Source organism: Ranitomeya variabilis, chromosome 4, assembly GCF_051348905.1.
Source record: "Ranitomeya variabilis isolate aRanVar5 chromosome 4, aRanVar5.hap1, whole genome shotgun sequence".
NCBI classification, from domain to species: Eukaryota; Metazoa; Chordata; class Amphibia; order Anura; family Dendrobatidae; genus Ranitomeya; species Ranitomeya variabilis.
The window spans coordinates 750,607,732-750,632,576 of record NC_135235.1 but is presented as its reverse complement, the minus strand read 5'-3'; the positions used below and the strand labels follow the sequence as shown (position 1 = coordinate 750,632,576).

General features: G+C 46.2%; 1 protein-coding gene across 1 annotated transcript in view; it reads right to left on the bottom strand.

The window, feature by feature from the left end:
• The window catches only part of PITPNC1 (phosphatidylinositol transfer protein cytoplasmic 1), a 91,804-nt gene that overhangs the window by 37,873 nt on the left and 29,086 nt on the right, over positions 1–24,845 (bottom strand). Inside the window, exon 2 of the mRNA XM_077254697.1 lies at positions 9,552–9,700. Coding sequence (XP_077110812.1) covers positions 9,552–9,700 — 149 coding nt within the window. The remainder of the gene's footprint in view (positions 1–9,551; positions 9,701–24,845) is intronic.

Sequence of the window (24,845 nt, the reverse complement as noted above, 5' to 3'; positions counted from 1 at the left end):
AGGAGCAGTATTATAGTAGTTATATTCTTGTACATAGGGGCAGTATTATAATAGTTATATTCTTGTACATAGGGGCAGCATTATAGTAGTTATATTCTTGTACATAGGGGCAGTATTATAATAGTTATATTCTTGTACATAGGGGCAGCATTATAGTAGTTATATTCTTGTACATAGGGGCAGCATTATAGTAGTTATATTCTTGTATATAGGAGCAGTATTATAGTAGTTATATTCTTGTACATAGGGGCAGCATTATAGTAGTTATATTATTGTACATAGGAACAGTATTATAGTAGTTATATTCTTGTACATAGGGGCAGCATTATAGTAGTTATATTCTTGCACATAGGGGGCAGTATTATAGTAGTTATATTCTTATACATAGGGGGCAGTATTATAGTAGTTATATTCTTGTATATAGGAGCAGTATTATAGTAGTTATATTCTTGTACATAGGGGCAGCATTATAGTAGTTATATTATTGTACATAGGAACAGTATTATAGTAGTTATATTCTTGTACATAGGGGCAGTATTATAGTAGTTATATTCTTGTACATAGGGGGCAGTATTATAGTAGTTATATTCCTGTACATAGGGGCAGTATTGTAGTAGTTATATTCTTGTACATAGGGGCAGTATTATAGCAGTTATATTCTTGTACATAGGAGGCAGTATTATAGTAGTTATATTCTTATACATAGGGGGCAGTATTGTAGTAGTTATATTCTTGTACATAGGAGCAGTATTATAGTAGTTATATTCTTGTACATAGGAGCAGTATTATAGTAGTTATATTCTTGTACATAGGGGGCAGCATTATAGTAGTTATATTCTTGTACATAGGGGCAGCATTATAGTAGTTATATTCTTGTACATAGGAGCAGTATTATAGTAGTTATATTCTTGTACATAGGAACAGTATGATAGTAGTTATATTCTTGCACATAGGGGCAGTATTATAGTAGCTATATTCTTGTACATAGGGGCAGCATTATAGTAGTTATATTCTTGTACATAGGGGCAGCATTATAGTAGTTATATTCTTGTACTTAGGGGCAGTATTATAGTAGTTATATTCTTGTATATAGGGGCAGTATTATAGTAGTTACATTCTTGTATATAGGGGGCAGTATTATAGTACAGTATTGTGTATGTGGCAGTATTATAATATAGTCTTGCATATAGGGGGCAGTATTATAATGTAGTCTTGTGTATGTGGCAGTATTATAATATAGTCTTGCATATAGGGGCAGTATTATAGTAGTTATATTCTTGTACATAGGAGCAGTATTATAGTAATTATATTCTTGTACATAGGGGGCAGTATTATAGTAGTTATATTCTTGTACATAGGGGCAGTATTATAGTAGTTATATTCTTGTACATAGGAGCAGTATTATAGTAGTTATATTCTTGTACATAGGGGACAGTATTATAGTGTATATAGTCTTGTACATAGGGAGCAGTATTATAGTAGTTATATTCTTGTACATAGGGGGCAGCATTATAGTAGTTATATTCTTGTACATAGGGGCAGCATTATAGTAGTTATATTCTTGTACATAGGAGCAGTATTATAGTAGTTATATTCTTGTACATAGGAACAGTATGATAGTAGTTATATTCTTGCACATAGGGGCAGTATTATAGTAGCTATATTCTTGTACATAGGGGCAGCATTATAGTAGTTATATTCTTGTACATAGGGGCAGCATTATAGTAGTTATATTCTTGTACTTAGGGGCAGTATTATAGTAGTTATATTCTTGTATATAGGGGCAGTATTATAGTAGTTACATTCTTGTATATAGGGGGCAGTATTATAGTACAGTATTGTGTATGTGGCAGTATTATAATATAGTCTTGCATATAGGGGGCAGTATTATAATGTAGTCTTGTGTATGTGGCAGTATTATAATATAGTCTTGCATATAGGGGCAGTATTATAGTAGTTATATTCTTGTACATAGGAGCAGTATTATAGTAATTATATTCTTGTACATAGGGGGCAGTATTATAGTAGTTATATTCTTGTACATAGGGGCAGTATTATAGTAGTTATATTCTTGTACATAGGAGCAGTATTATAGTAGTTATATTCTTGTACATAGGGGACAGTATTATAGTGTATATAGTCTTGTACATAGGGAGCAGTATTATAGTAGTTATATTCTTGTACATATGGGGCAGTGTTATAGTGTAGTCTTGTGTATGGGGCAGTATTATAGTATAGTCTTGCATTTAGGTGACAGTAGTGTATTCTTTTATATGGGGCAGTATTATAGTATAGTCTTGTATATAGGGGGCAGTATTATAGTGTAGTCTTGTGCATGGGGCAGTATTATAGTATAGTCTTGTATATAGGGGCAGTATTATAGTATAGTCTGGTATATAGGGGGCAGTATAATAGTATAGTCTTGTGCATGGGGGAGTTTTATAGTATAGTCTTGTATATAGGGGGCAGTGTTATAGTGTAGTCTTCTATATGGGGCAGTATTATAGTATAGTCTTGTATATGGGGCAGTATTATAGTGTAATGTTGTATATGGGGCAGTATTGCTGTATAGTCTTGTGTATAGGGCAGTATTATTATATAGTCTTGTGTATGGGGCAGTATTATAGTGTAGTCTTCTATATGGGGCAGTATTATAGTGTAGTCTTGTGTATGGGGCAGTATTATAGTGTAGTCTACTATATGGGGCAGTATTATAGTATAGTCTTGTATATGGGGCAGTATTATAGTATAGTCTTGTATATAGGGGCAGTATTATAGTGTAGCCTTGTATATGGGGCAGTATTATAGTATAGTCTTGTATATAGGGGCAGTATTATAGTGTAGTCTTGTATATGGGACAGTATTATAGTAAAGTCTTGTATATAGGGGCAGTATTATAGTGTAGCCTTGTATATGGGGCAGTATTATAGTATAGTCTTGTATATGGGGCAGTATTATAGTGTAGCCTTTTATATGGGGCAGTATTATAGTATAGTCTTGTATATAGGGGCAGTATTATAGTATAGTCTTGTATATGGGGCAGTATTACGGTAGTTTTACATTCCACATGAGATACTCCTGAGTCATTATGGCGCACTTGCTGTGAGTGGCGGTCTTATGACACATGAGTCATCTGTATACACTTCTCCGTACAGTTGGGTATATAAGGCCGGAGCCGGGGGTTTGTTGGCTGTGACAGATGGAGACGCAGCCGCTTCTTCAGAATACGAGCTGTAAACACGACAGATCTTGGGGCGAGCGGGGGCGCCGTGCTGCGAGTTACTGTGGAAATATCGCTCAGCGCTCTGCCAGGGAATCCTGACCGTGTGACTGCCGCCAATTACAACAGTTGCAGGATTGTTGTTTTCCACAGAGATCACACGGCTCTTTCCCTCATGATTTACAGTGCTGCCGTCCTCTCCAGCGGCCCAGATACAGTGAGGAGTCCAGGGCCGGGGACGCAGCACTTCTGTCTCCTGGAAAAAAACCTGAAGAGACAACCGCAGCCCCGGAGGGAAATTACATGGAGAAAGTATCCAAAATAATCCATCACCCCCCAGTACTGGTCACGTGTGAGACCCCCAGGGTCACCCCGTCCTCCAGCGCAGCCCCGCTGTGTCAGCACCGCAGCGGCCAAGACTGCAAACCGCAGCGTATTCCTCAGAAGGCGGGGAGACGGCCTGCAGAAGAGGAAGCACGGACACTGTAGCCAGGCTACACTGCACACCGACACAGCTGAGGGACTGTTACACTGTATCCAGGCTAACCTCCTGCACACTGACACAGCTGAGGGACTGTTACACTGTATCCAGGCTAACCTCCTGCACACTGACACAGCTGAGGGGCTGTTACACTGTATCCAGGCTAACCTCCTGCACACTGACACAGCTGAGGGACTGTTACACTGTATCCAGGCTAACCTCCTGCACACTGACACAGCTGAGGGACTGTTACACTGTATCCAGGCTAACCTCCTGCACACTGACACAGCTGAGGGGTTGTTACACTGTATCCAGGCTACACTGCACACTGACACAGCTGAGGGGCTGTTACACTGTATCCAGGCTAACCTCCTGCACACTGACACAGCTGAGGAGCTGTTACACTGTATCCAGGCTAACCTCCTGCACACTGACACAGCTGAGGGGCTGTTACACTGTATCCAGGCTAACCTCCAGCACACTGACACAGCTGAGGGGCTGTTACACTGTATCCAGGCTAACCTCCTGTACACTGACACAGCTGAGTGGTTGTTACACTGTATCCAGGCTAACCTCCTGTACACTGCACACTGACACAGCTGAGGGGCTGTTACACTGTATCCAGGCTAACCTCCTGCACACTGACACAGCTGAGGGGCTGTTACACTGTATCCAGGCTAACCTCCTGCACACTGACACAGCTGAGGGGCTGTTACACTGTATCCAGGCTAACCTCCTGCACACTGACACAGCTGAGGGGCTGTTACACTGTATCCAGGCTCACCTCCTGTACACTGCACACTGACACAGCTGAGGGGCCGTTACACTGTATCCAGGCTACACTGCACACCGACACAGCTGAGGGGCTGCTACACTGTATCCAGGCTAACCTCCTGCACACTGACACAGCTGAGGGGCTGTTACACTGTATCCAGGCTAACCTCCTGCACACTGACACAGCTGAGGGGCTGTTACACTGTGTCCAGGCTAACCTCCTGCACACTGACACAGCTGAGGGGCTGTTACACTGTATCCAGGCTAACCTCCTGTACACTGACACAGCTGAGGGGCTGTTACACTGTATCCAGGCTGCACTGCACACCGACACAGCTGAGGGGCTGTTACACTGTATCCAGGCTAACCTACTGCACACTGACACAGCTGAGGGGTTGTTACACTGTATCCAGGCTAACCTCCTGTACACTGACACAGCTGAGGGGCTGTTACACTGTATCCAGGCTAACCTCCTGTACACTGACACAGCTGAGGGGCTGTTACACTGTATCCAGGCTAACCACCTGCACACTGACACAGCTGAGGGGCTGTTACACTGTGTCCAGGCTAACCTCCTGCACACTGACACAGCTGAGGGGTTGTTACACTGTATCCAGGCTAACCTCCTGCACACTGCACACTGACACAGCTGAGGGGCTGTTACACTGTATCCAGGCTAACCTCCTGCACACTGACACAGCTGAGGGGCTGTTACACTGTATCCAGGCTAACCTCCTGCACACTGACACAGCTGAGGGGTTGTTACACTGTATCCAGGCTAACCTCCTGCACACTGACACAGCTGAGGGGCTGTTACACTGTATCCAGGCTAACCTCCTGCACACTGACACAGCTGAGGGGTTGTTACACTGTATCCAGGCTAACCTCCTGCACACTGACACAGCTGAGGGGCTGTTACACTGTGTCCAGGCTAACCTACTACACACTGACACAGCTGAGGGGCTGTTACACTGTATCCAGGCTACACTGCACACCGACACAGCTGAGAAACTGTTACACTGTATCCAGGCTACACTGCACACCGACACAGCTGAGGGGCTGTTACACTGTATCCAGGCTAACCTCCTGCACACTGACACAGCTGAGGGGCTGTTACACTGTATCCAGGCTAACCTCGTGTACACTGACACAGCTGAGTGGTTGTTACACTGTATCCAGGCTAACCTACTACACACTGACACAGCTGAGGGGCTGTTACACTGTATCCAGGCTACACTGCACACCGACACAGCTGAGAAACTGTTACACTGTATCCAGGCTACACTGCACACTGACACAGCTGAGGGGCTGTTACACTTTATCCAGGATAACCTCCTGCACACTGACACAGCTGAGGGGCTGTTACACTGTATCCAGGCTAACCTCCTGCACTCTGACACAGCTGAGGGGCTGTTACACTGTATCCAGGCTAACCTCCTGCACACTGACACAGCTGAGGGGCTGTTACACTGTATCCAGGCTAACCTCCTGCACACTGACACAGCTGAGGGGCTGTTACACTGTATCCAGGCTAACCTACTACACACTGACACAGCTGAGGGGTTGTTACACTGTATCCAGCCTAACCTCTTGCACACTGACACAGCTGAGGGGCTGTTACACTGTATCCAGGCTAACCTCCTGCACACTGACACAGCTGAGGGGCTGTTACACTGTATCCAGGCTAACCTCCTGTACACTGACACAGCTGAGGGGCTGTTACACTGTATCCAGGCTAACCTCCTGTACACTGCACACTGACACAGCTGAGGGGTTGTTACACTGTATCCAGGCCAACCTCCTGCACACTGACACAGCTGAGGGGCTGTTACACTGTATCCAGGCTAACCTCCTGCACACTGACACAGCTGAGGGGCTGTTACACTGTATTCAGGCTAACCTCCTGTACACTGACACAGCTGAGTGGTTGTTACACTGTATCCAGGCTAACCTCCTGTACACTGACACAGCTGAGGGGCTGTTACACTGTATCCAGGCTAACCTTGTGTACACTGACACAGCTGAGGGGCTGTTACACTGTATGCAGGCTAACCTTGTGTACACTGACACAGCTGAGGGGTTGTTACACTGTATCCAGGCTAACCTCCTGTACACTGACACAGCTGAGGGGCTGTTACACTGTATCCAGGCTAACCTCCTGTACACTGACACAGCTGAGGGGCTGTTACACTGTATCCAGGCTAACCTCCTGCACACTGACACAGCTGAGTGGTTGTTACACTGTATCCAGGCTAATCTCCTGTACACTGACACAGCTGAGTGGTTGTTACACTGTATCCAGGCTAACCTACTGCACACTGACACAGCTGACAGGTTGTTACACTGTATCCAGGCTAACCTCCTGCACACTGACACAGCTGAGGGGTTGTTACACTGTATCCAGGCTAACCTCCTGCACACTGACACAGCTGAGGGGCTGTTACACTGTATCCAGGCTAACCTCCTGCACACTGACACAGCTGAGGAGCTGTTACACTGTATCCAGGCTAACCTCCTGCACACTGACACAGCTGAGGAGCTGTTACACTGTATCCAGGCTAACCTCCTGCACACTGACACAGCTGAGGGGCTGTTACACTGTATCCAGGCTAACCTCCTGTACACTGACACAGCTGAGTGGTTGTTACACTGTATCCAGGCCAACCTCCTGCACACTGACACAGCTGAGGGGCTGTTACACTGTATCCAGGCTAACCTCCTGCACACTGACACAGCTGAGGGGCTGTTACACTGTATCCAGGCTAACCTCCTGCACACTGACACAGCTGAGGGGCTGTTACACTGTATCCAGGCTAACCTCCTGCACACTGACACAGCTGAGGGGCTGTTACACTGTATCCAGGCTCACCTCCTGTACACTGCACACTGACACAGCTGAGGGGCCGTTACACTGTATCCAGGCTACACTGCACACCGACACAGCTGAGGGGCTGTTACACTGTATCCAGGCTAACCTCCTGCACACTGACACAGCTGAGGGGCTGTTACACTGTATCCAGGCTAACCTCCTGCACACTGACACAGCTGAGGGGCTGTTACACTGTGTCCAGGCTAACCTCCTGCACACTGACACAGCTGAGGGGCTGTTACACTGTATCCAGGCTAACCTCCTGTACACTGACACAGCTGAGGGGCTGTTACACTGTATCCAGGCTGCACTGCACACCGACACAGCTGAGGGGCTGTTACACTGTATCCAGGCTAACCTACTGCACACTGACACAGCTGAGGGGTTGTTACACTGTATCCAGGCTAACCTCCTGTACACTGACACAGCTGAGGGGCTGTTACACTGTATCCAGGCTAACCTCCTGTACACTGACACAGCTGAGGGGCTGTTACACTGTATCCAGGCTAACCACCTGCACACTGACACAGCTGAGGGGCTGTTACACTGTGTCCAGGCTAACCTCCTGCACACTGACACAGCTGAGGGGTTGTTACACTGTATCCAGGCTAACCTCCTGCACACTGCACACTGACACAGCTGAGGGGCTGTTACACTGTATCCAGGCTAACCTCCTGCACACTGACACAGCTGAGGGGCTGTTACACTGTATCCAGGCTAACCTCCTGCACACTGACACAGCTGAGGGGTTGTTACACTGTATCCAGGCTAACCTCCTGCACACTGACACAGCTGAGGGGCTGTTACACTGTATCCAGGCTAACCTCCTGCACACTGACACAGCTGAGGGGTTGTTACACTGTATCCAGGCTAACCTCCTGCACACTGACACAGCTGAGGGGCTGTTACACTGTGTCCAGGCTAACCTACTACACACTGACACAGCTGAGGGGCTGTTACACTGTATCCAGGCTACACTGCACACCGACACAGCTGAGAAACTGTTACACTGTATCCAGGCTACACTGCACACCGACACAGCTGAGGGGCTGTTACACTGTATCCAGGCTAACCTCCTGCACACTGACACAGCTGAGGGGCTGTTACACTGTATCCAGGCTAACCTCGTGTACACTGACACAGCTGAGTGGTTGTTACACTGTATCCAGGCTAACCTACTACACACCGACACAGCTGAGGGGCTGTTACACTGTATCCAGGCTAACCTCCTGCACACTGACACAGCTGAGGGGCTGTTACACTGTATCCAGGCTAACCTCGTGTACACTGACACAGCTGAGTGGTTGTTACACTGTATCCAGGCTAACCTCCTGCACTCTGACACAGCTGAGGGGCTGTTACACTGTATCCAGGCTAACCTCCTGCACACTGACACAGCTGAGGGGCTGTTACACTGTATCCAGGCTAACCTCCTGCACACTGACACAGCTGAGGGGCTGTTACACTGTATCCAGGCTAACCTCCTGCACACTGACACAGCTGAGGGGCTGTTACACTGTATCCAGGCTAACCTCCTGCACACTGACACAGCTGAGGGGCTGTTACACTGTGTCCAGGCTAACCTACTACACACTGACACAGCTGAGGGGCTGTTACACTGTATCCAGGCTAACCTCCTGCACACTGACACAGCTGAGGGGCTGTTACACTGTATCCAGGCTAACCTCCTGTACACTGCACACTGACACAGCTGAGGGGTTGTTACACTGTATCACTGTATCCAGGGTAAACTCCTGTACACTGCACACTGACACAGCTGAGGGGCTGTTACACTGTATCCAGGCTAACCTCCTGTACACTGCACACTGACACAGCTGAGGGGTTGTTACACTGTATCCAGGCTACACTGCACACTGACACAGCTGAGGGGTTGTTACACTGTTTCCAGGCTATCCTCCCATATACTGACACGTTTTCTGCTACATGGTTATAAACTAACTTGTATGGACTGAAGACTTTTTGCAGCTGAAGGTTTGTTACAATGTTTCTCTCTCTTTCCCCTCAGTTTATTCCTCCAGGTGTTTGCTCCAGCTCACACACGGTAACAACCCCTCAGCAGTGTGATCAGGTCACGTTTTCCAGTTTCCATTCACTGGCAACAAGCAGAACCTGAATGTACGAGAACGTTTCTGAAATGCTGCAGCGTGCGACTGCTCTCTGTTATCAGCGCGGGATGCTGGCTGTACCTGTTCAGGTAGACCCTCTTCTCGGTCAGCTGTCCCGGGCCGTGCACAGGGTCCTCGTAGGGCTCGTTCTGGACGACCTCCACACCTTCTCCGCGGTCGCTCTGCTCGTGGCTGTGCTTGCTGATCATGTAGAGCTGCCCGATTCTGTACTGCAAGAAGGACGGAGAACGGTGAGCGACATCAGGGGACCCCCAGGTCACCACACCACAGAGGTACATGCTATATGGCAGGGCAGTTTGGGCCCCTCAGGGCCTGGATGGAGATGTGACTATACATATACCCCTCTTCTGTACATCCTACCCCCACTATGCAAGTGTTCAATCTCCCTGCAGTGCCCCCAGAGGAAAAGTGAGGTATTACACACTGTCTATTAGAATCAATGCTTTTTCTGGGCCGGGTCCTTCATTACTTTCTAGTCACACATATGCTGGGACTTGTATTTCTAATGATGATATAATGGACCTTTGTTTAACAGCAGGCTCTGTGTGCAGTTGGAGTATGACTGGGACCCTCGACATCGATGTTGCCAGCTGCAATCATTCACACGTTTAATCAGACGGGGCATAGAGAGAACACCAAGTGGGTTAGGGGTAATGGCGGCCATATTGGTTGTCACCTAGGTTTCCCAGGAACAGATTAAAAATACCTTTAAGGTTTTTTAATAAATGTTAGGCCAGAATTTAAAGGGTTAAGCCTTCTGAATATTTAATGGTCGACATTTAATAAAAGCGTCTCGCGTCGGAATTGCTGCCATATTTCAGGTCACCTATTGATCCGGAAATCTATAAGTATGCAGCGGCCACGCTGACAGGAGCAGAATGATGGGGGTCCCCCGTCCTGAGTCAGCGGAAAATGGCGCAATGAATCAGGACGGCGGACAGCAACACGTCGGGATGCAGAAACGACGTCCATTACAGAGAGCGACGACGTTCACAGCAACGCCATGAACTCGCGAGTCGGACGGAGGAGCCCTGACAACCTCACACACCACATACAGGCTGGTTGTCAGCACATTTACATGGAGTCGCGGATCCTGCCTTGTTTTCAGGGCAGCCGTTTCAGATTTCCGCTTGTTACACAACACGGGGATCACGTGACGCCCCCCGTATCATGTGCCGCGCCGAGGACTTGTGCAGATGTTATCTGCGGGAATCTTTCCATGTCAGCTGGAGACTAAACTTTTCCGAGTTCACATGTCGGTGCGTGTAACGTGTGCCCTGGCGCCAAGAAACTTAACCCTCGAAAATACCAAACGGAACTGAGAGAAGGCGAAAGTAAGTGCCCCCCGGTAATAATGAGGTGGAAGCAATCATACTATAGGAGGCGGCACTGAGTACGGAGACGAGGACTAATATTAGGGGCGCGCCATTGATTCCCGTGTCTGTTTTTCCAGCTATTGTGTCGTCTCGTGGCAACCGGTGGGGCTCCTGTCAGTGTTTATCCTCAGAGCAGCACATTCTCTGCGTCCATTGTAAAGTAAGAAGCCTGGAGATTACTGCAAAGGCGTCCAGGAATGACAAGAATGCCGAAAATGTCCCGATTCTGCCCCCAAAATACAAGGTTTTCCATAGTTCGTGTCTCACAGGGACAGGGAGGGTCCCACAGACCGAGCCAGGTGGAAACAAAGGCTGCTCCATCTGTTGTGATGGACGTCTTGGAGTGATTAGCGCGATTGTAACCGTGTGGCGTCAAGTCATTAACACATCGTCAGCGCAGGGAGCGTGCGCGACAGCTGGAGGGAAGAGCACAGCAAGAACGCAAGGATAGGACCGGACGGAGAAATGCGTCTGTACGAGCGGCCGAGACCTTATAGTGCAAAGAAGGCACAAACTCGTCTCCAGAGTCACACAACGTGAGACGACCAAGGTTCTGGTCTGGACTCCGGGTGCGAAGGTAAAGTTTAAAGAAGAAGTTGGATCCAAAATCCAAAGCAGCAGGTCCCATGATAGGATTTGGTCCCAGTCCTGAAGAACCTCTGACCCCCACAATACTACAGGGCTTACTTCATCCTGTAGGCAGGAATAGCATATGGGTCCTCAAATGTCACCATTGAAGATATGAAGATCCTAAATGACCCTCTAATTTCTAGGATCTTCCCATTACCGGGGCTCGAGAGTAGTAACTCCATAACTCAAAGAAAGAGAAAAGTCTCATAGACCCTAAGGCCAGACATGACATGGGATTTTCTCCACTAAGTAAATCACCAATAAATATCTGAAGACCGTAAATGACCCTCTAATATCTAGGGTCTTCCCCTAACGGGAGCTCGTGAGTGGTAAGTCCATAACTCAAAAACAGAGAAAAGTCTCGTAGACCCTAAGGCCAGACATGGCATGAGACTTTCTCCAATAAGTGATCACCAATAAATATCTCAAGATCCTAAATGACCTTCTAATATCTAGGGTCTTTCCCTAATGGGGGCTCGTGAGTGGTAAGTGTATAACTCAAAGAAAGAGTAAAATCTCTTAGACCCTATGGCTAGAGATGACATGGGACCTCCTCTTTCTCCATTAAGTGATCACCAATGAATATCTGAAGACCCTAAATGATGCTCTAATTTCTAGGGTCTTCCCCTAACGGGAACTCGTGAGTGGTACGCCCATAACTCAAAGAAAGAGTAAAGTCTCATTGACCCTAAGGCCAGAGATGATATGGGACTTTCTCCACTAAGTGATCACCAATGAATATCTGAAGACCCTAAATGACACTCTAATTTCTAGGGTCTTCCCCTAACAGGAGCTCGTGAGTGGTAAGTCCATAACTCAAAAACAGAGTAAAGTCTCGTAGACCCTAAGGCCAGACATGGCATGAGACTTTCTCCAATAAGTGATCACCAATAAATATCTGAAGATCCTAAATGACCTTCTAATATCTAGGGTCTTTCCCTAACGGGGGCTCGTGAGTGGTAAGTCTATAACTCAAAGAAAGAGTAAAATCTCTTAGACCCTATGGCTAGAGATGACATGGGACCTCCTCTTTCTCCATTAAGTGATCACCAATGAATTTCTGAAGACCCTAAATGACGCTCTAATTTCTAGGGTCTTCCCCTAACGGGAGCTCGTGAGTGGTAAGTCCATAACTCAAAGAAAGAGTAAAGTCTCATTGACCCTAAGGCCAGAGATGATATGGGACTTTCTCCACTAAGTGATCACCAATAAATATCTGGAGACCATTAATGACCCTCTAATATCTAGGGTCTTCCCCTAACGGGAGCTCGTGAGTGGTAAGTCCATTACTCAAAAAAAGAGTAAAGTCTCGTAGACCCTAAGGCCAGACCTGGCATGAGACTTTCTCCAATAAGTGATCACCAATAAATATCTGAAGGCCATAAATAACCTTCTAATATCTGGAGCTGTCCATAACTATGAGCCAAATGTTGTAGACCTTATAGACCCTCTTCTTTATCCGCTATCTGAAAATGTGAAGACCCCAAATAACTCATCCCTGTGGCTTAAACCTAACGGGGGACTTATGAGCAAAAACAGTCTATTACTCAATGAAAGAGTAAAGCCTTGGAGACCCTAAGGGCAGACATGACATGGGCCCGCTTCTTTACCCACCATGTGAGAATGTGAAGACCCCAAACAACTCTCTCATTCCTGTGGCCTTAACCTTATGGGGGCTTATGTGTAGAAATGGTCCATAACTCACAGAGAAAGTAAATTCTCATAGACCCTAAGGGCAGAGATTACATGCATCATCTTCTTTCTCCACTGAGTGATCATCGATGAATATCTGAAGCTCCTAAATGACCCTCTAGTATCTAGGGTCTTCACCCTTTGGGGTCTTGATGGAGGTTATGACCCATAACTAACAAAAATGGTAAATAAAAAAAAAAAAAGTTATGCAAAAAGTGTGGAATAATCTTGAACCTCAGTGTGAGGAGTGTAGTGAGAGAGCTGAGCGTCTACTGACACAAGAGCCGATCAGGGGGCCATTGTCGTAGCTCTCAGACCTCCGTTTTCTCAAATATCTGCCCCTTAAATAATGAAAGTACGAAAAATACTTTAACTTGAGAGGCCGCTGAGGAGGCTCTATAAATTAAGGCAGCGGGACCTCCGCATGTGACCGTCCCTCACGCTCTAACATGAGATGTGACAAAGTCAGGCAGCCCTTCAGTGTTTTCCCAAATGCCTAAAAATAATTGCTGCTTTGCTCGCCCGCTCTGGCACATGCGGCACTGCTGTTCTAGCGCAGAGGCGGAGAGCTGACAGCGCAGATGTACACATGGTATTGTGGACGTGACACTTTCCTTCCTTCAGCTTTTTTTTTCCTATATCCATCTGTGCGAGGAAAGAAAAATCCCTAAAGGTGATAACCCCTTACAGTAGCGCTATTTGTGCAGATCTTTCAGCTCGTCTTCCTTAGTGGGAGATGCTAATTTGGTGTGGGGTCACTTCAGGGTAAGGCTGCCCCTGTGACTGAGGCATCTGCTGACCTCCTTAGGAAAGGTCTAAGACACCTTCTGAGGACACCAATACGGGGTAATGGACATTAGGTGAAAGATGTCTGAACTCATGGAAGTTGGCAGGACTGGCCGAACATAATCCAGGAATGGGGCCTCCTGACTCTCAATCCGACACGTCATCATCTTAGAATTTCAATGCCCGATCCCTAGTTTTCACGGGCAATAAAACCGCTGCCAGAAGTGGCACTGACTTTCTCTTATTTCCTCGCAGAAAATACATGAACGCTCAGGAGAACTTAAGGCTCATGGGTATCGGGGAATCGGGAGAGAAAGACGAAAGCAGAAAGAAGGTTTGTCAGACGCCATCTCATGGAAACGCCCAGCTTGGGAGATCCACCTCTACTAGTTTTTTACCTAGTGAAAGTTTCCTTCTGTTGCACCTCCAACATTTATCCCTTCACTTCATACCCTACACAATAACCATTCCTCCTCTTCTGCCATATTGTCCAAGACTCTCTTCTTGCCCTTCATTTTGGCTAAATCCATCTTACTTGACCTTCATATTGACCAATGTTTCTTCCTAATCCTTCATATTGACCAAGACTCTTCTCCTCCACATTGGCTATGACTCTCTTCTTCGTTTTTCGTATTGACCAAGAGTCTCTTCTTGCTCTTCATATTGACAAAGACTCTTTTCCTTAGCCTTCTTATTGACCAAGAAGGAATCCTCCCCTTTCATATCCGTTAAGACTCTCTTTCTTGCCCTTCATATTGATCAAGACTGTCTTCCTTACCCTTCATATTGACCAAGATTCTTTTCCTCATCCTCCATATTGACCAAGACATTCTTCTTGCCCATCATATTAACCAAGACTCTCCTCTTCCTCCATAAAGACCAAGGCTTTCTTCTTACCCTTCATATTGCCCAAGGCTCTCTAATTCGTCCTTCATATTGACCAAGGTTTATTCCTCATCCTTCATCTAGGCCAAGACACTCTTCTTTTTCCTCCATTTTGGCTAAGACTCTCTACTTTACTCTTCATATTGACCAAGCAAAAATCCTAGCCTTTCATATTGGCAAGGACGCTCTTCCTCCTCCTCCATATTGTCTAAGACTCTCTTCCTCCCCTTCATAATGACCAACACTCTATTCCTTATCATTCATATTGACCAAGACTCTCTTTCTTGCCTTTCACAAAGGAGAATGCTCTCTTCCTTATCCTTCATGTTGACCAAGACTCTCTTCCTTATCCTTCAAATTAACAAAGACTCTCTTCCTCACTATTAATATTGGCTAAGACTCTCTCCTTGCTCGACACATTGACTAACACTGTTTTCCTCGTCATTCATAATGATAAAGACTCACTTCATGCTCTTCATAAAGACCAAGTCTCCCTTCTTGCTCTTCATAAAGACCTAGACTCTCTTATTGCTCTTCGTAAAGACCGAGACTCTCTTCTTGCTCTTAATAAAGACCAAGACTCTCTTCTTGCTCTTCATAAAGACCAAGACTCTCTTATTGCTCTTCATAAAGACCAAGACTCTCTTCTTGCTCTTCCTATTAACCAAGGCTCCGTTTCTTGTCTTTCCTGCCCATCCTTCATATCGACCAAGAAACCTCTGACCCTCATATTGTCCAATACTTTTCCCACATCCTTCATATTGACTAAGACTTCCTCCAGTTCCTTCCTTATTGGCCTGTACTAAGGAGTCTGTAGGACTTTAGTTCTCTGCGCTGGTTCCTACTATACATAAGATCATGGATGGAGACAAGCGGTCATTCATAGCCTCCAATGGGATATCCACTATGTGTGCACTTCTCATCCCACGTCTCGTCCTTCACAACTCCTAATCAATTCCTCTACCTGCAGGAAAGATGAATCCCTCGTAAGTCTGAAGAAAATGAGGGTTCACATATTTCCACCTCATCTGCTTTTCTTCCAGTAATAGTTTGGATAAGGAAGACTATTTTTTCCAAGAAGCATCCCCATATTGGGCACATCTGGCCATGGTCTCCTTCTTCCGCTTTCCTTTTAAGAGCAGAGGGAACTGGTAATAATAAATGACCCTCAAACCCGGTATTTACCCATAAAAAGCCTCTCTCTGGCCGCTGCCATCTACACATGGCTCACAGATGGCAAAGATGCCTTTATATAACTGCATCAAAAGAGGGGGAGGGGAGAACTCCCACATCAAAGACAGACGCGGCCCCCCAACTGCTTCAGCTCTCACAGCCATGGTCTCATCTACAGAAAGTAAACACAGGTGGCTGCTGGGAGCAGAAATAACCCCCAATTATCTGCTAATCACAGCAGGAAGGGAGGGGGACCCCCGAATTACTCATGTATTACTCAGGTGCAGGTGTCTGCATGGGCATCCAAGAGGAGAGGTACTGTGCAGTGTATATATAAGGGAGAGGAGAGGTGGTACTGTGCAGTGTATATATACGGGAGAGGAGAGGTGGTACTGTGCAGTGTATATATACGGGAGAGGAGAGGTGGTACTGTGCAGTGTATATATACAGGAGAGGAGAGGTGGTACTGTGCAGTGTATATATACAGGAGAGGAGAGGTGGTACTGTGCAGTGTATAAATATACAGGAGGAGAGGTACTGTGCAGTGTATATATACGGGAGAGGAGAGGTGGTACTGTGCAGTGTATATATACAGGAGAGGAGAGGTGGTACTGTGCAGTGTATATATACAGGAGAGGAGAGGTGGTACTGTGCAGTGTATAAATATACAGGAGGAGAGGTACTGTGCAGTGTATATATACGGGAGAGGAGAGGTGGTACTGTGCAGTGTATATATACGGGAGAGGAGAGGTGGTACTGTGCAGTGTATATATACGGGAGAGGAGAGGTGGTACTGTGCAGTGTATATATACAGGAGAGGAGAGGTGGTACTGTGCAGTGTATAAATATACAGGAGGAGTGGTACTGTGCAGTGCATATATACGGGAGAGGAGAGGTGGTACTGTGCAGTGTATAAATATACAGGAGGAGTGGTACTGTGCAGTGTATATATACGGGAGAGGAGAGGTGGTACTGTGCAGTGTATATATACGGGAGAGGAGAGGTGGTACTGTGCAGTGTATATATACAGGAGAGGAGAGGTGGTACTGTGCAGTGTATATATACGGGAGAGGAGAGGTGGTACTGTGCAGTGTATATATACAGGAGAGGAGAGGTGGTACTGTGCAGTGTATAAATATACAGGAGGAGAGGTACTGTGCAGTGTATATATACGGGAGAGGAGAGGTGGTACTGTGCAGTGTATATATACGGGAGAGGAGAGGTGGTACTGTGCAGTGTATATATACGGGAGAGGAGAGGTGGTACTGTGCAGTGTATATATACAGGAGAGGAGAGGTGGTACTGTGCAGTGTATAAATATACAGGAGGAGTGGTACTGTGCAGTGCATATATACGGGAGAGGAGAGGTGGTACTGTGCAGTGTATAAATATACAGGAGGAGTGGTACTGTGCAGTGTATATATACGGGAGAGGAGAGGTGGTACTGTGCAGTGTATATATACAGGACAGGAGGAGTGGTACTGTGCAGTGTATATATATACAGGAGGAGTGGTACTGTGCAGTGTATATATACAGGACAGGAGGAGTGGTACTGTGCAGTGTATATATACAGGACAGGAGGAGTGGTACTGTGCAGTGTATATATACAGGACAGGAGGAGTGGTACTGTGCAGTGTATATATACAGGACAGGAGGAGTGGTGCTGTGCAGTGTATATATACAGGACAGGAGGAGTGGTACTGTGCAGTGTATACAGGACAGGAGGAGTGGTACTGTGCAGTGTATATATACAGGACAGGAGGAGTGGTACTGTGCAGTGTATATATACAGGACAGGAGGAGCGGTACTGTGCAGTGTATATATACAGGACAGGAGGAGTGGTACTGTGCGGTGTATATATACAGGACAGGAGGAGAGGTACTGTGCAGTGTATATATACAGGACAGGAAGAGTGGTACTGTATAGTGTATATATACAGGGCAGGAGAAGTGGTACTGTGCAGTGTATATATACAGGACAGGAGGAGTGGTACTGTGCAGTGTATATATACAGGACAGGAAGAGTGGTACTGTGCAGTGTATATATACAGGACAGGAGGAGTGGTACTGTGCAGTGTATATATACAGGACAGGAGGAGAGGTACTGTGCAGTGTATATATACAGGACAGGAAGAGTGGTACTGTATAGTGTATATATACAGGGCAGGAGAAGTGGTACTGTGCAGTGTATATATACAGGACAGGAGGAGTGGTACTGTGCAGTGTATATATACAGGACAGGAAGAGTGGTACTGTGCAGTGTATATATACAGGACAGGAGGAGTGGTACTGTGCAGTGTATATATACAGGAGGAGTGGTACTGTGCAGTGTATATATACAGGACAGGAGGAGTGGTACTGTGCAGTGTATATATACAGGACAGGAGGAGTGGTACTGTGCAGTGTATATATACAGGAGGAGTGGTACTGTGCAGTGTATATATACAGGAGGAGTGGTACTGTGCAGTGTATATATACAGGGCAGGAGGAGTGGTACTGTGCAGTGTATATATACAGGACAGGAGGAGTGGTACTGTGCAGTGTATATATACAGGACAGGAGGAGTGGTACTGAGCAGTGTATATATACAGGAGGAGTGGTACTGTGCAGTGTATATATACAGGACGAGTGGTACTGTGCAGTGTATATATACAGGGCAGGAGGAGTGGTACTGTGCAGTGTATATATACAGGACAGGAGGAGTGGTACTGTGCAGTGTATATAAACAGGAGGAGTGGTACTGTGCAGTGTATATATACAGGGCAGGAGGAGTGGTACTGTGCAGTGTATATATACAGGACAGGAGGAGTGGTACTGTGAAGTGTATATATACAGGAGGAGTGGTACTGTGCAGTGTATATATACGGGAGAGGAGAGGTGGTACTGTGCAGTGTATATATACAGGACAGGAGGAGTGGTACTGTGCAGTGTATATATACAGGAGGAGTGGTACTGTGCAGTGTATATATACACGGGAGAGGAGAGGTGGTACTGTGCAGTGTATATATACAGGACAGGAGGAGTGGTACTGTGCAGTGTATATATACAGGACAGGAGGAGTGGTACTGTGCAGTGTATATATACAGGACAGGAGGAGTGGTACTGTGCAGTGTATATATACAGGACAGGAGGAGCGGTACTGTGCAGTGTATATATACAGGACAGGAGGAGTGGTACTGTGCGGTGTATATATACAGGACAGGAGGAGAGGTACTGTGCAGTGTATATATATACAGGACAGGAGGAGTGGTACTGTGCAGTGTATATATATACAGGAGGAGTGGTACTGTGCAGTGTATATATACAGGACAGGAGGAGTGGTACTGTGCAGTGTATATATACAGGACAGGAGGAGTGGTACTGTGCAGTGTATATATACAGGAGGAGTGGTACTGTGCAGTGTATATATACAGGAGGAGTGGTACTGTGCAGTGTATATATACAGGGCAGGAGGAGTGGTACTGTGCAGTGTATATATACAGGACAGGAGGAGTGGTACTGTGCAGTGTATATATACAGGAGGAGTGGTACTGTGCAGTGTATATATACAGGAGGAGTGGTACTGTGCAGTGTATATATACGGGAGAGGAGAGGTGGTACTGTGCAGTGTATATATACAGGACAGGAGGAGTGGTACTGTGCAGTGTATATATACAGGAGGAGTGGTACTGTGCAGTGTATATATACACGTGAGAGGAGAGGTGGTACTGTGCAGTGTATATATACAGGACAGGAGGAGTGGTACTGTGCAGTGTATATATACAGGACAGGAGGAGTGGTAATGTGCAGTGTATATATACAGGAGGAGTGGTACTGTGCAGTGTATATATACGGGAGAGGAGAGGTGGTACTGTGCAGTGTATATATACAGGACAGGAGGAGTGGTACTGTGCAGTGTATATATACAGGACAGGAGGAGTGGTACTGTGCAGTGTATATATACAGGACAGGAGGAGTGGTACTGTGCAGTGTATATATACAGGAGGAGTGGTACTGTGCAGTGTATATATATACAGGAGGAGAGGTACTGTGCAGTATATATATACAGGGCAGGAGAAGTGGTACTGTGCAGATTATATAAACAGGAGAGAAGGAGTGGTACTGTGCAGTGTATATATACAGGAGGAGTGGTACTGTGCAGTGTATATATACGGGAGAGGAGAGGTGGTACTGTGCAGTGTATATATACAGGACAGGAGGAGTGGTACTGTGCAGTGTATATATACAGGAGGAGTGGTACTGTGCAGTGTATATATACACGGGAGAGGAGAGGTGGTACTGTGCAGTGTATATATACAGGACAGGAGGAGTGGTACTGTGCAGTGTATATATACAGGACAGGAGGAGTGGTACTGTGCAGTGTATATATACAGGACAGGAGGAGTGGTACTGTGCAGTGTATATATACAGGACAGGAGGAGAGGTACTGTGCAGTGTATATATATACAGGACAGGAGGAGTGGTACTGTGCAGTGTATATATATACAGGAGGAGTGGTACTGTGCAGTGTATATATACAGGACAGGAGGAGTGGTACTGTGCAGTGTATATATACAGGACAGGAGGAGTGGTACTGTGCAGTGTATATATACAGGAGGAGTGGTACTGTGCAGTGTATATATACAGGAGGAGTGGTACTGTGCAGTGTATATATACAAGGCAGGAGGAGTGGTACTGTGCAGTGTATATATACAGGACAGGAGGAGTGGTACTCTGCAGTGTATATATACAGGAGGAGTGGTACTGTGCAGTGTATATATACAGGGCAGGAGGAGTGGTACTGTGCAGTGTATATATACAGGACAGGAGGAGTGGTACTGTGCAGTGTATATATACAGGAGGAGTGGTACTGTGCAGTGTATATATACGGGAGAGGAGAGGTGGTACTGTGCAGTGTATATATACAGGACAGGAGGAGTGGTACTGTGCAGTGTATATATACAGGACAGGAGGAGTGGTACTGTGCAGTGTATATATACAGGACAGGAGGAGTGGTACTGTGCAGTGTATATATACAGGAGGAGTGGTACTGTGCAGTGTATATATATACAGGAGGAGAGGTACTGTGCAGTATATATATACAGGGCAGGAGAAGTGGTACTGTGCAGATTATATAAACAGGAGAGAAGGAGTGGTACTGTGCAGTGTATATATACAGGAGGAGTGGTACTGTGCAGTGTAAATATACGGGAGAGGAGAGGTGGTACTGTGCAGTGTATATATACAGGACAGGAGGAGTGGTACTGTGCAGTGTATATATACAGGAGGAGTGGTACTGTGCAGTGTATATATACAGGACAGGAGGAGTGGTACTGTGCAGTGTATATATATACAGGAGGAGTGGTACTGTGCAGTGTATATATACAGGACAGGAGGAGTGGTACTGTGCAGTGTACATATACAGGACAGGAGGAGTGGTACTGTGCAGTGTATATATACAGGACAGGAGGAGCGGTACTGTGCAGTGTATATATATACACAGGAGGAGTGGTACTGTGCAGTGTATATATACAGGGCAGGAGGAGTGGTACTGTGCAGTGTATATATACAGGAGGAGTGGTACTGTGCAGTGTATATATACAGGGCAGGATAAGTGGTACTGTGCAGTGAATATATACAGGGCAGGAGAAGTGGTACTGTGCAGTGTATATATACAGGAGAGGAGAGGTGGTACTGTGCAGTGTATATATATATACAGGAGGAGTGGTACTGTGCAGTGTATATATACAGGACAGGAGGAGTGGTACTGTGCGGTGTATATATACAGGACAGGAGGAGTGGTACTGTGCAGTGTATATATACGGGAGAGGAGAGGTACTGTGCAGTGTATACATACAGGAGAGGTGAGGTACTGTGCAGTGTATATATACAGGACAGGAGGAGTGGTACTGTGCAGTGTATAAGTACAGGACAGGAGGAGTGGTACTGTGCAGTGTATATATACAGGACAGGAGGAGTGGTACTGTGCAGTGTATATATACAGGAGGAGCGGTACTGTGCAGTGTATACAGGACAGGAGGAGTGGTACTGTGCAGTGTATGTATACAGGACAGGAGGAGAGGTACTGTGCAGTGTATATATACAGGACAGGAGGAGCGGTACTGTGCAGTGAATATATACGGGAGAGGAGAGGTACTGTGCAGTGTACATATACAGGACAGGAGGAGAGGTACTGTACAGTGTATATATACAGGACAGGAGGAGTGGTACTGTGCAGTGTATATATACGGGAGAGTAGAGGTACTGTGCAGTGTATATATACAGGACAGGAGGCGTGGTACTGTGCAGTGTATATATACAGGAGGCGTGGTACTGTGCAGTGTATATATACAGGACAGGAGGAGCGGTACTGTGCAGTGTATATATACAGGACAGGAGGAGTGGTACTGTGCAGTGTATATATACAGGACAGGAGGAGTGGTACTGTGCAGTGTGTATATATACAGGACAGGAGGAGTGGTACTGTGCAGTGTATATATACAGGACAGGAGGAGTGGTACTGTGCAGTGTATATATACAGGACAGGAGGAGTGGTACTGTGCAGTGTATATATACAGGACAGGAGGAGTGGTACTGTGCAGTGTATATATACAGGAGGAGTGGTACTGTGCAGTGTATATATACGGGAGAGGAGAGGTGGTACTGTGCAGTGTATATATACAGGACAGGAGGAGTGGTACTGTGCAGTGTATATATACAGGACAGGAGGAGTGGTACTGTGCAGTGTATATATACAGGACAGGAGGAGTGGTACTGTGCAGTGTATATATACAGGAGGAGCGGTACTGTGCAGTGTATATATACGGGAGAGGAGAGGTGGTACTGTGCAGTGTATATATACAGGACAGGAGGAGTGGTACTGTGCAGTGTGTATATATACAGGAGGAGTGGTACTGTGCAGTGTATATATACAGGACAGGAGGCGTGGTACTGTGCAGTGTATATATACAGGACAGGAGGAGTGGTACTGTGCAGTGTATATATACAGGGCAGGAGGAGTGGTACTGTGCAGTGTATATATACAGGACAGGAGGAGTGGTACTGTGCAGTGTATATATACAGGAGGAGTGGTACTGTGCAGTGTATATATACAGGGCAGGAGGAGTGGTACTGTGCAGTGTATATATACAGGACAGGAGGAGTGGTACTGTGCAGTGTATATATACAGGACAGGAGGAGCGGTACTGTCCAGTGTATATATATATATATACACACAGGAGGAGTGGTACTGTGCAGTGTATATATACAGGACAGGAGGAGTGGTACTGTGCAGTGTATATATACAGGAGGAGTGGTACTGTGCAGTGTATATATACAGGGCAGGATAAGTGGTACTGTGCAGTGTATATATACAGGGCAGGAGAAGTGGTACTGTGCAGTGTATATATACAGGACAGGAGGAGTGGTACTGTGCAGTGTATACATACAGGACAGGAGGAGTGGTACTGTGCAGTGTGTATATATACAGGACAGGAGGAGTGGTACTGTGCAGTGTATATATACAGGACAGGAGGAGTGGTACTGTGCAGTGTATATATACAGGACAGGAGGAGTGGTACTGTGCAGTGTATATATACAGGAGGAGTGGTACTGTGCAGTGTATATATACAGGACAGGAGGAGTGGTACTGTGCAGTGTATATATACAGGACAGGAGGAGTGGTACTGTGCGGTGTATATATACAGGACAGGAGGAGTGGTACTGTGCAGTGTATATATACGGGAGAGGAGAGGTACTGTGCAGTGTATACATACAGGAGAGGTGAGGTACTGTGCAGTGTATATATACAGGACAGGAGGAGTGGTACTGTGCAGTGTATAAGTACAGGACAGGAGGAGTGGTACTGTGCAGTGTATATATACAGGACAGGAGGAGTGGTACTGTGCAGTGTATATATACAGGAGGAGCGGTACTGTGCAGTGTATACAGGACAGGAGGAGTGGTACTGTGCAGTGTATATATACAGGACAGGAGGAGAGGTACTGTGCAGTGTATATATACAGGACAGGAGGAGCGGTACTGTGCAGTGTATATATACGGGAGAGGAGAGGTACTGTGCAGTGTATATATACAGGAGGAGTGGTACTGTGCAGTGTATATATACAGGACAGGAGGCGTGGTACTGTGCAGTGTATATATACAGGAGGAGTGGTACTGTGCAGTGTATATATACAGGACAGGAGGAGCGGTACTGTGCAGTGTATATATACAGGACAGGAGGAGTGGTACTGTGCAGTGTGTATATATACAGGACAGGAGGAGTGGTACTGTGCAGTGTATATATACAGGACAGGAGGAGTGGTACTGTGCAGTGTATATATACGGGAGAGGAGAGGTGGTACTGTGCAGTGTATATATACAGGACAGGAGGAGTGGTACTGTGCAGTGTATATATACAGGACAGGAGGAGTGGTACTGTGCAGTGTATATATACAGGACAGGAGGAGTGGTACTGTGCAGTGTATATATACAGGAGGAGTGGTACTGTGCAGTGTATATATATATATATATACAGGAGGAGAGGTACTATGCAGTATATATATACAGGGCAGGAGAAGTGGTACTGTGCAGATTATATAAACAGGAGAGAAGGAGTGGTACTGTGCAGTGTATATATACAGGAGGAGTGGTACTGTGCAGTGTATATATACACGGGAGAGGAGAGGTGGTACTGTGCAGTGTATATATACAGGACAGGAGGAGTGGTACTGTGCAGTGTATATATACAGGACAGGAGGAGTGGTACTGTGCAGTGTATATATACAGGACAGGAGGAGTGGTACTGTGCAGTGTATATATACAGGACAGGAGGA